General features: G+C 59.1%; 1 protein-coding gene across 1 annotated transcript; it reads right to left on the bottom strand.

Moving 5' to 3' along the window:
- Positions 1-979: 979 nt before the first annotated feature.
- On the bottom strand, positions 980-4556 carry LOC135442147 (U1 small nuclear ribonucleoprotein 70 kDa-like; the record flags this gene model as incomplete). The annotated part of the gene is made up of 6 exons (XM_064701688.1): positions 4471-4556; positions 3339-3496; positions 2056-2118; positions 1638-1692; positions 1476-1540; positions 980-1095 (listed from the first exon to the last, which is right to left on the bottom strand). Coding segments are annotated over exons 2-6 (446 nt in total), but the record flags the coding sequence as incomplete, so codon positions are not given.
- Positions 4557-11124: the final 6568 nt, after the last annotated feature.

Below are 11124 nucleotides of genomic sequence, written 5' to 3'. Positions count from 1 at the left end.
GATTTGGGGACAGGTGGGACCCCCCAAAACGTGGATTTGGGGACAGGTGGGACCCCCCAAAATGTGGATTTGGGGACAGGTGTGACCCCTAAAATGCAGATTGGGGACATGTGGGACCTCCCAAAATGCGATTGGGGACAGGTGGGACCCCCCCAAATGTGGATTTGGGGACAGGTGTGACCCCCCCAAAATGTGGATTTGGGGACAGGTGTGACCCCCCAAAACGTGGATTTGGGGACAGGTCTGACACCCCCAAAACATAGATTTGGGGACATGGTGGACCTCCCAAAATGTAGGATTGGGGACAGGTGTGACCCCCAAAATGTGGTTTGGGGACAGGTGTGACACCCCCAAAATGCAGATTTGGGGAAAGGTTGACACCCCAAAATATGGATTTGGGGACAGGTGGGACCCCCAAAATGTGGGTTTGGGACAGGTGTGACACCCCAAAATGTGATTTGGGGACAGGTGTGTACCCCCAAATGTGGATTTGGGGACAGGTGGGACCCCCAAAAAGGGGATTTGGGGACAGGTGGGACCTCCCAAAATGTGGATTTGGGGACAGGTGGGACCCCCCAAAATGCAGATTTGGGGACAGGTGTGACACCCCAAAATGCAGATTTGGGGACAGGTTTGACACCCCAAAATGTGGATTTGGGGACAGGTGTGACCCCCCAAAATGTGGATTTGGGGACAGGTGTGACACCCCAAAATGCAGATTTAGGGACAGGTGTGACCCCCCAAAATGCGGATTTGGGGACAGTGTGGACACCCAAAATGTGGATTTGGGGACAGGTGTGACCCCCCAAAATGTGGATTTGGGGACAGGTGGGACACCCCAAATGCAGATTTGGGGACAGGTGGGACCCCCCCCAAAATGTGGATTTGGGGACAGGTGTGACACCCCAAAATGTGGATTTGGGGACAGGTGGGACCCCCCCAAAATGTGGATTTGGGGACAGGTGGGACCCCCCCGGACAGCACGGGGTGGTCAAGGGGGGCGTTTTTTGGGGGTGACCCCTCCCCACTCACCCTCTTGATGGGGCCGTAAACCTCAAACTCCCGGCGCAGCTTCGACTCCGTCGTGTCGTAATTCTGGGGAGAAACGAGCAGGGGTGACCCCAAAATTTGGGACAGGGGGAGTTCCCAAAATCTGGGGGATCCCAAAGATTGGGAAAACCCAGAAAAATCTGGAGAAGACCCCAAAGATTGGGAAAACCCGAAAATCTGGAGAAATCCAAAGATGGGAAACCCAATCTGAGAAGACCAAAGACTGAAGGGAACCCCACAAATTAGTGGGGAGCACCATGGAGCTCCACAGATAATGGGAGATCCCAAAGATCTGGGGGAGAACCACATGGATTGGGGAACCCCAAAAATTGAGAGGAGACCCCCAAGGACCTGGGGAAACCCCAAAAATGGGTCTGAGTCCCCCCAAATTGGGGGTGACCCCGTTTCTGCCCCCCAGCACTCACCACTCTGGCCACAAACAGGGTTTTGAAGGCATCTCCTTGAGCGTTGGGGTCATTGTGGGGGTCCCCTGGGGGAAAAGAGGGGAAAAAGGGGGGTCAGAGGAAAAGAGGGGACCCCTCAGCCCCATGGGACCCCCCTCAGCCCCATGGGACCCCCAAACTTACAGAGCTTGAGCTCAGATTCCACCTCCTGCTGCCTTCGCTCGATCTTCTCCCGCCGCTGTTTGGGGATAAAAAAGAGGGAAAATGACCCAAAAATGGGGGTTGAGGTGAGCTCAAGGGGTCCCCAAACCCACAGACCCCCCAAAATCCAGAGGGGACCCCAAAAAACCCCAGCAAGGGGAGCACAACCCATGAGGATCCCCTAACACCCAGGGGGGACGAACCAAATTCTGCATTGGGGACGAGCTGAAATTTAGGGGGAGGTGCCAATTTTGGGGACCCCCCCCAGCACACCCAGCCTGGTGGGGAAGGGGTCTGGAGGGGTCTGTACCCAATTTTGGGGGGGTTTGGCCCCGTTTTAGGGGGGTTTGACCCCGTTTTTGGGGGGTTTGATCCCATTTTTGGGGGGTTCTGGACGTACCTTGCGCTCCATGCGCTCCTCGCGCGTCTCGGCGCGCGTCGGCGGGGGGGCATCGCGGGGGTCCTGGGGGGACACAGAGAGGGTTGGGGGGGTCCAGGGGGGTTTTGGGGGTGGGGAGGGGGTCTGGGGCAGGATTATGGGGGTCTGGGGGGAGTCTAGGGTGGGTTATGGGGGATTTGGGGGAGAATTGTGGTGGTTCAGAGTGGTTTTTGGGGAGCTCAAGGATGAGGTTTTGGGGGTTTGGGGGGTCCAGGACGGGTTTTGGGGGGGTCCAGGGGGGGTTTTGGGGGTGGGGAGGGGGTCTGGGGCAGGATTATGGGGGTCTGGGGGGAGTCTAGGGTGGGGTTATGGGGGATTTGGGGGAGGATTGTGGGGGTTTGGGGTGGATTTTGGGGGGGTCTGGGGTGGGGTTTTGGGGGGCTGGGGGGGGTTTTGGGGTATTTTGGGGGTCTAGGGAGGGTTTTGGGGGTCCTGGGGGGTTTGGGGCAGGGTTAGGGTGGTCTGTGGGGAGTCTGGGGTGGGGTTATGGGGGTTTTTGGGGGGGGGTTTTAGGGGAGAATTGTGGGATCTGGGGTGGTTTTGGGGAGATCTGGGGTGGGGTTTTGGGGTCTGGGGGAGGGTTTTGGGGGTCTGGGGGGTTGGGGCAGGGTTAAGGGGGTCTGGGGAGAGTCTAGGGTGGGGTTATGGGGGATTTGGGGGAGAATTGTGGGGGTCTGGGGCTGTTTTGGGGGATTCTGGGGTGGAGTTTTGGGGTTCTGGGGAGGGTTTTGGGGGTCCTGGGGGATTCTAGGGTGGTTTTGGGGAGTTCTGGGGAGGGAATTTTGGGGGTGTGGGGGATTTTGGGTGGGTTTGGGGGGGCTGGGGTGGGGTTTTGGGGGTCTGGGGTGAGGTTTTGAGGGTCTGGAGAGGGTTCTGTGGGTCTGGGGTGGTGTTTTGGGGGATTCTGTGGGTCTGGGGTGAGGTTTTGGGGTTCTGTGGGTCTGGGGTGAGGTTTTGGGGGATTCTGTGGGTCTGGGGAGGGTTCTGTGGGTCTGGGGAGGTTTCTGTGGGTCGGGGGTGAGGTTTTGGGGTTCTGTCGGTGTGGGGTGATGTTTTGGGGATTCTGTGGGTCTGGGGTGGTGTTTTGGGGGATTCTGTGGGTCTGGGGAGGGTTCTGTGGGTCTGGGGTGAGGTTTTGGGGTTCTGGGGAGGGTTCTGTGGGTCGGGGGTGAGGTTTTGAGGGTCTGGGGTGAGGTTTTGGGGTTCTGTGGGTCGGGGGTGGGGTTCTGGGGGTCCCGGGGTACCTCGAACTCGCGGATGTAGGGCGCGATGCCGCTGTAGGGTTGGTTGTGGTGCTTCTCGTGGGGCAGCTTCTCCAGGGGGGGCAGGTAAGGGATGGGGTCCCGGGGGGCAAAAAGGGCCAAAAGGTTGGGGGGCAGGAACTGCGTCATCCTGAGGGGCTCTGGGGGGGCACAGAATGGGTCAGGACCCCCTGAACCCACCCAGGATTGTCCTAAAATACCCAAAAATCCCAAAATTCTGCCCTTGTTGGAGGCACTTCATCCCACACCGGAACCCCAAAAATTCATCCCAAAACTTTCCTGGGCCCCCAAAATCCCCCAGCAGCCACCCCCAGACCCTCAAAACCTCCTCCTGACCCCCAAAACCTCACCCTGGACACCCCCAGACCCCCAAAATCCCAACTGGGACCCCCCAAAATCATCCTGGGCCCACCTAACCCCACACCAGCCACCCTCAGAGCCCCCAAAATCCCCTCCAGACCCCAATAACCCCAGCCTGGACACCCCCAGACCCCCAAAATCCCAGCCTGGACACCCCCAGACCCCCAAAACCCCACCTGGGACCTCCTAAAACTTCCCTAGGCCACTCTTTCCCCACACCAGCCACCCTCAGACCCCCAGAACCAGCCCTCAGACCCCCAAAATCCCCTCAAGACCCCTTCCTCACCCCCCATAACCGCCCTCAGACCCCCAAAATCCCATCCGGACACCCCCAGACCCACAAAACTCCACCTGAGACCCCCCAAGACCTCCCTAGGTCTCTCTAACCCCACACCAGCAACACCCAGACCCCCCAGAATCCCCTCCGGACATCCTCAGACCCCCAGAATCACCTCGAGACTCCCAAAATCCCCCCAAATCCCCTCGAATCCCCTCCCCCAAGTCCCATAACCACGCCGAGACCCCCAAAATCCCCCCAAAGCCCCTCCCCCACCCCCCATAGCCGCCCTCACCCCCCCGCCCCTCACGGCAGCGCCCCCCCCTCACCCTCACACACCCACCCCAATCCCCCCCACGCCACCCCCGCCCCTCCGGGCCTCTCCCCGTTCCCTCCCCGCCCCGTTCCCCCCTCGGTTCCCCTCAGAACCCCCCGGTTCCCCTCAGGGCCCGGCCCGGCCCCGCCGCCCTCACGGACCCCGCGCTCCCTCCGGCCCGGCCGCTCCGCGCGCGCCTCCCCCTGCGCATGCGCGGCCGCCGCGGCGCCAGCGGAAGTGAAGGAGAAACCGGAAGTGGCGGCGGCGGAAAGGCGGGGGAGGGGCCGGTAACGGTTGAGGAGAGGATGTGGGCGGGGCTTAAAGGGGGCGTGGCTTGAGGCGGTGTTAATGCTGGTGGGGGCGTGGCTTGTTGGGCAGTTAGGGGCGTGGTTTGGCCACAGCAACAGGGTGGTCACGCCCTATAGCAACGGGGGCGGGGCCTCCGGGGTTTCCATGGCAACCGGGACATCCTCTGTGTGTGCGTGCCCCCTCCCGCCCTCACAGCAACGGGTCGTTGCCATGGTAACAGGGTTACAACCTGGAATTTTGGGGGGTGGAGGGGTGAGGGGGAACCTCGTGTCATTGTCATGGCAACAGAGGTGACTTCCCCCCCCCCAGAGGTAACTGGGTGTCACCTTTGTCCCGTTGCCATGGTAACGGGGGGGGGCACCACCCCTTCCTTTCTCCCCCCATTAGGGGGTTTCTGCTATGGGGGAGGGGTGACACAGCCATTCCCCTCCTTGGGGACATTTGGTGACTCCAGTGGGGGGGAGGACCCCGGTGTCCGGTCCTGTCACCCCCCCCCAGGGGTGTCCCCTCCCAATTTGGGGACAATCGATGACCCCAGAGAGGGGGGAGGACCCCGGTGTCCGGTCCTGTCACCTCCCCCAGGGGTGTCCCCTCCCAATTTGGGGACAATCGATGACTCGGTGGGTGGTGGTGGGCGGGGGGAGGACCCTGGTGTCCAGTCCGGTCACTCCCCCCAGGAGTGTCCCCCCCCCCCAATTTGGGGACACTCGGTGACCCCGGTGTCCATTCCGGTCACCCCCCCCAATTTGGGGACATTCGGTGACCCCGTCGGGAGGGTCTGGTCCGGTCACCCCCCCCCCCCGCGCCCCCGCCCTCCTTGGGGACAATCGGTGACCCCGGGACCCCCCCCCCCCCCAATTTGGGGACATTCAGTGACCCCGGGATATCCCCCCCCCCCAATTTGGGGACACTCGGTGACCCCGTGGGTGTGGGGGGGGAGGACCCGGGTGTGCGATCCTGTCACTCCCCCTTGGGGACAATCGGTGACCCGAGTGTCACCCCCCCAATTTGGGGACACTCGGTGTCCATTCCGGTCACCCCCCCCCCCAATTTGGGGACACTCGGTGACCCCGTGGGATGGGGGGGGGGGCAGCACCCGGCTGTCCGGTCACCCCCCCCCCCCAATTTGGGGACACTCGGTGACCCCAGCATGGGGGGGGGCAGCACCCGGCTGTCCGGTCACCCCCCCCCCGCCCCCCCCCCGTTATTTTTAGCGCGGGGGGGAACCCGACACCGCCCTGGGGCCACCGCGCCGCTGTCACCGCTGTCACCCTCCTGTTTACGGGACAGCGGCGGCGACAGCGGCGGCGGCGGCGCGGGGACACCCCGGGGACACCCCGGTGGGGACACCTCGGTGACACGGGCAGGGCCGGGGGGGACACCTGGGGACAGCCCGGTGGGGACACCCCGGGGGACACCTCGGTGACACGGGCAGGGCCGGGGGGGACACCTGGGGACACCCCGGTGGGGACACCTCGGTGACACGGGCAGGGCCGGGGGGGACACCTGGGGACACCTCGGTGACACGGGCAGGGCCGGGGGGGACACCTGGGACACCTCGGTGGGGACACCTCGGTGGGGACACCTCGGTGACACGGGCAGGGCCGGGGGGGGACACCTGGGGACACCCGGTGGGGACACGCGGGGACGGCGTGGGGGGGGGACGCGAAGGGGTTGGGGACACCCCTGGGGTGACAAGGGGGGGGGGACCCTTGGTGACACTGGGTGACAAGGGGGGGTTGGGGACATCTGGTGACACCTGGTGACACTTGGTGACAAGGGGAGGACACTTGGTGACAAAGGGACACTCGGTGACACCCCTTGGGACAGCAGGGACACCCCTGGGAACACCCCCAGGGACAGTGGGGACACCTGGGGACACCGGGTGACAACGGGTGGGGGGGGGCAGACACCCTTGGGGACAGCAGAGACACCCCTGGGGGACAGCAGAGACACCCCTGGGACAGAAGGGACACCTGGTGACACTTGGTGACAAGGGGGAGACATCCCCAAAACAGCAGGGACACCCCCAGGACAGGGGTCAGGAGGATTTGGGGACCCCCCCCCGGGTGGCAGGGGACACCTGGGGACAGGGTGGGGACACCTGGGGACAGCAGGGCCGGGGTTTGGGGACCCCCCTGGTGACACTTTGGGGACCCCTTTGGTGACACCTTGAGGACCCCCCTGGTGACAATTTGGGGACCCCCTTGGTGACACTTTGGGGACCCCTTTGGTGACAATTTGGGGACCTCTTTGGTGACACCTTGGGGACCCCTTTGGTGACAATTTGGGGACCCCCCTGGTGACAATTTGGGGACCCCTTTGGTGACAATTTGAGGACCCCTTTGTTGACAATTTGGGGACCCCTTTGGTGACACCTTGAGGACCCCCCTGGTGACACTTTGGGGACCCCTTGGTGACATCTTGAGGACCCCCCTGGTGACAATTTGGGGACCCCCCTGGTGACAATTTGGGGACCCCTTTGGTGACACTTTGGGGACCCCCCTGGTGACACCTTGGGGACACCACGGGTGACACAGAGTGGGGGTTTGGGGACAATTTGGGGTCAGGGTTGGGGGACACTCGGTGACAGCGGTCGGGTGGCTTGGGGACACCAGGGACAGGTTTGGGGTCCCCAAAATCTTTGGGGTCACCCTGAGACCCCCCCCCAAAAATTTAGGGGCTCCCCAAAATCTGTAGGACCCCCAAAACCCCAATTCTGTTACTCCCGAAAATTTGGGGGGACCCCCAAAATTTTTAGGGTCTTCTCAGACCCCCAAATTTTTGGGGGGACCCAACCTTGAGATTCCTCAAAATTTAAGGGATCCCCCCCCACTCCTTGGGTCTTCTTGAACCCCAAAAATTCAGGGGTTCCCCAAATTTTTGGGGACACCAAAAACTCCCCAAAGTTGTCCCCAGCTCTGAAGAACCTTGAGGTTCCTCCAACGTTGTAGAACCGTGGTTGGACCCCCAAAATTTTGGGGTCCTCCAACGTTGCAGAACCCAAATATTTTAGGGTTCCCTAAATTTTTAGGGTTTCCCATTGGACCCCCAATAATTTTGGGGTTCCTCAAGAGTTTTTGGGGTGTCCCCAAAGCTGAAGGACCTTGAGGTTCCTCTGTAGTTTCACCTTCAAGGTTCTTGAGGGTTCCTCAAGACGTTTGAGGGTTCCCCAAATTTTTAGGGACCCCCAAGAGTTTTGGGGTCCCCTCAACTTGTAGGGACCATCAAAAGTCTTAAAAACCCCAAAACTTTTTGGGGTGTCCCCAACTCTGAAGAACCTTGAGGTTCCTCCAACGTTGTAGAACCACTGTGGGACCCCCAAAATTTTGTGGTCCTCCACAAAACCCACGTTTTAGACCCCCAATATTTTAGGATTCCCCCAATTTTTAGGGTCCCATTGGGACCTCCAAGAGTTTTGGGGTCTCCCTCAATTTGTAGAGAATCTCTAAAAGTCTTAAAAACCCCAAAACTTTTTGGGGTGTCCCCAACCCTGAAGAACCTTGAGGTTCCTCCAACGTTGTAGACTCCAAATATTTTAGGAGTTTCCCCAAATCAAAATCCAAGTTTTGGGGTCCCTATTGTAAGATTCAAAAGTCTTAAAAACCCAAAACCTTTGGGTGTCCCCTCTGAAGAACCTTGAGGTTCCTCCAGCTTGTAGACCTATTTAGGATTCCCCAAATCAATCCTTAAAAAGTTTTGGGTCCCCTGAACTTGTAGGACCTTCCAAAAGTCTTAAAAACCCCAAAACTTTTTGGGGTGTCCCCAACCCTGAAGAACCTTGAGGTTCCTCCAACGTTGTAGACCCCCAATATTTTAGGGTTCCCCAAATCTTTAGGGTTCCATTGGGACCTCCAAGACTTTTGGGGTCTCCTGAACTTGTAGGCACCATCCAAAAGTCTTAAAAACCCCAAAACCTTTTGGTCTGCCCCCAACCCTGAAGAACCTTGAGGTTCCTCCAACGTTGTAGACTCCAAATATTTCAGGAGTTCCCCAAATCAAAAATCCAAGAGTTTTGGGGTCTCCTCAACTTGTAAGGACCCTCCAAAAGTCTTAAAAACCCCAAAATCTTTTGGTTCACCCCCAACTGTGAAGAACTTTGAGGTTCCTCCAACGTTGTAGAACCCCAAATATTTTAAAGATTCCCCCAAATCTTTAGCATCCCCTTGGAACCCCCAATATTTTAGGGGTTCCCCCAAATCTTTAGCATCCCATTGGGACCTCCAAGAGTTTTGGGGTCTCCTCAACTTGCAGGCACCATCCAAAAGTCTTAAAAACCCCAAAACCTTTTGGTTCACCCCCAACTGTGAAGAACCTTGAGGTTCCTCCAACGTTGTAGAACCCCAAATATTTTAAAGATTCCCCCAAATCTTTAGCATCCCCTTGGACCTCCAAGAGTTTTGGGGTCCCCTGAGCTTGTAAGGACCCTCCAAAAGTCTTAAAACCCCCAAAACCTTCTGACCCACCCCCAACTCTGAAGGACCTTGAGGTTCCTCCAACGTTGTAGAACCCCAAATATTTTAAAGATTCCCCCAAATCTTTAGCATCCCATTGGGACCTCCAAGAGTTTTGGGGTCTCCTCAATTTGTAGACACCATCCACAACTCCTAAAACCCCCAGACCCATTTGACCCACCCCCAACCCAGAAGAACCTTGAGGTTCCTCCAACGTCATAGAACCCCAATATTTTAGGATTCCCCCAATTTTTAGGGTCCCATTGGGACCTCCAAGAGTTTTGGGGTCTCCTCAACTTGTAGGCACCATCCAAAAGTCTTAAAAACCCCAAAACCTTTTGGTTCACCCCCAACTCTGAAGGACCTTGAGGTTCCTCCAACGTTGTAGAACCCCAAATATTTTAAAGATTCCCCCAAATCTTTAGCATCCCATTGGGACCTCCAAGAGTTTTGGGGTCTCCTCAACTTGCAGGCACCATCCACAACTCCTAAAACCCCCAGACCCATTTGACCCACCCCCAACTCTGAAGAACCTTGAGGTTCCTCCAACGTCATAGAACCCCAAATATTTTAAAGATTCCCCCAAATCTTTAGCATCCCATTGGGACCTCCAAGAGTTTTGGGTCTTCTCAACTTGCAGGCACCATCCACAACTCCTAAAACCCCCAGACCCATTTGACCCACCCCCAACTTTGAAGGACCTTGAGGTTCCTCCAACGTCGTAGAACCCCCAATATTTTAGGGTTCCCCCAAATCTTTAGCATCCCATTGAACCCCAAATATTTTAAAGATTCCCCCAAATCTTTAGCATCCCATTGGGACCTCCAAGAGTTTTGGGGTCTCCTCAACTTGCAGGCACCATCCACAACTCCTAAAACCCCCAGCCCCATTTGCCCCCCCCCCCCCCAACCCTGCATCCCCCCAGCGCCGGCGTCCCCCCCCGCCCCCCAGGCTGCCCTCGGTGCCCTCGGCCCCGGCCGTGCCCCGGCGCTCGGGGGGCGTCGCGGCGGGCATGGCGGAGCCGCTGGGCTGCTGCGAGCGCGTGGCCATCAACGTGGCCGGCCGGCGCTTCGAGACGCTGGTGCGGACGCTGCGGCGCTTCCCGGACACGCTGCTGGGCGACCCCCGGCGCCGGCGCCGCTTCTTCGACCCCCAGCGCCGCGAGTACTTCTTCGACCGCCACCGCGGCGCCTTCGGGGCCGTGCTCTACTACTACCAGAGCGGGGGGCGGCTGCGGAGGCCGCCGGACGTGCCGCTGGACGTGTTCCTGGAGGAGATGAGGTTCTACCAGCTGGGCGACGAGGCCGAGGAGCGGCTGCGCGAGGCCGAAGGGTTCTCGGTGGAGGAGCCGCCGGCGCTGCCGCGCGGGGGCCTGCGGAGGAGGGCGTGGCTGCTGTGCGAGCACCCCGAGAGCTCGCCGGCCGCCAGGGTGGTGGCGCTGCTGTCCGTGCTGGTCATCCTGGTGTCCATCGTGGTGTTCTGCCTGGAGACGCTGCCGCAGTTCCGCGCCGGCGCCGACGGGGAGGTGAGCGCGGCGGGGATCGGCGACGGGGGCAGTGCTGGGGTTGGTGTCATCATCCTCAGTGTCATTGTCATCATCCTCATCCTCATCGTCCTCATCGTTCTTGGTGGCATTGTCACCATCCTCATCCTCATCGGTGTCATTGTCACCATCCTCATCATCCTCATTGTTCTTGGTGGCATTGTCACCATCCTCATCCTCATCGTCCTCATCATCCTTGGTGTCATTGCCACCATCCTCATTCCATCTTCAGTGTCCTCATTGTGGCCATCCTCATCCTCATCATCTTTGGTGTCATTGTCATCATCCTCATCATCCTCGGTGTCATTGTCACCATCCTCATCATCCTCATTGTTCTTGGTGGCATTGTCACCATCCTCATCCTCATCGTCCTCATCGTTCTCATCATCTTCGGTGTCATCCTCATCATCCTCATTGTTCTTGGTGCCATTGTCACCATCCTCATCATCCTCATCATCCTCATCATCCTCATCATCCTCAGTGTCATTGTCACCATCCTCATCATCCTC

This window comes from Zonotrichia leucophrys, unplaced genomic scaffold, assembly GCF_028769735.1.
Source record: "Zonotrichia leucophrys gambelii isolate GWCS_2022_RI unplaced genomic scaffold, RI_Zleu_2.0 Scaffold_1404_11527, whole genome shotgun sequence".
Classification (NCBI taxonomy): Eukaryota; Metazoa; Chordata; class Aves; order Passeriformes; family Passerellidae; genus Zonotrichia; species Zonotrichia leucophrys.
This window is presented reverse-complemented; position numbering and strand designations above follow the sequence as displayed.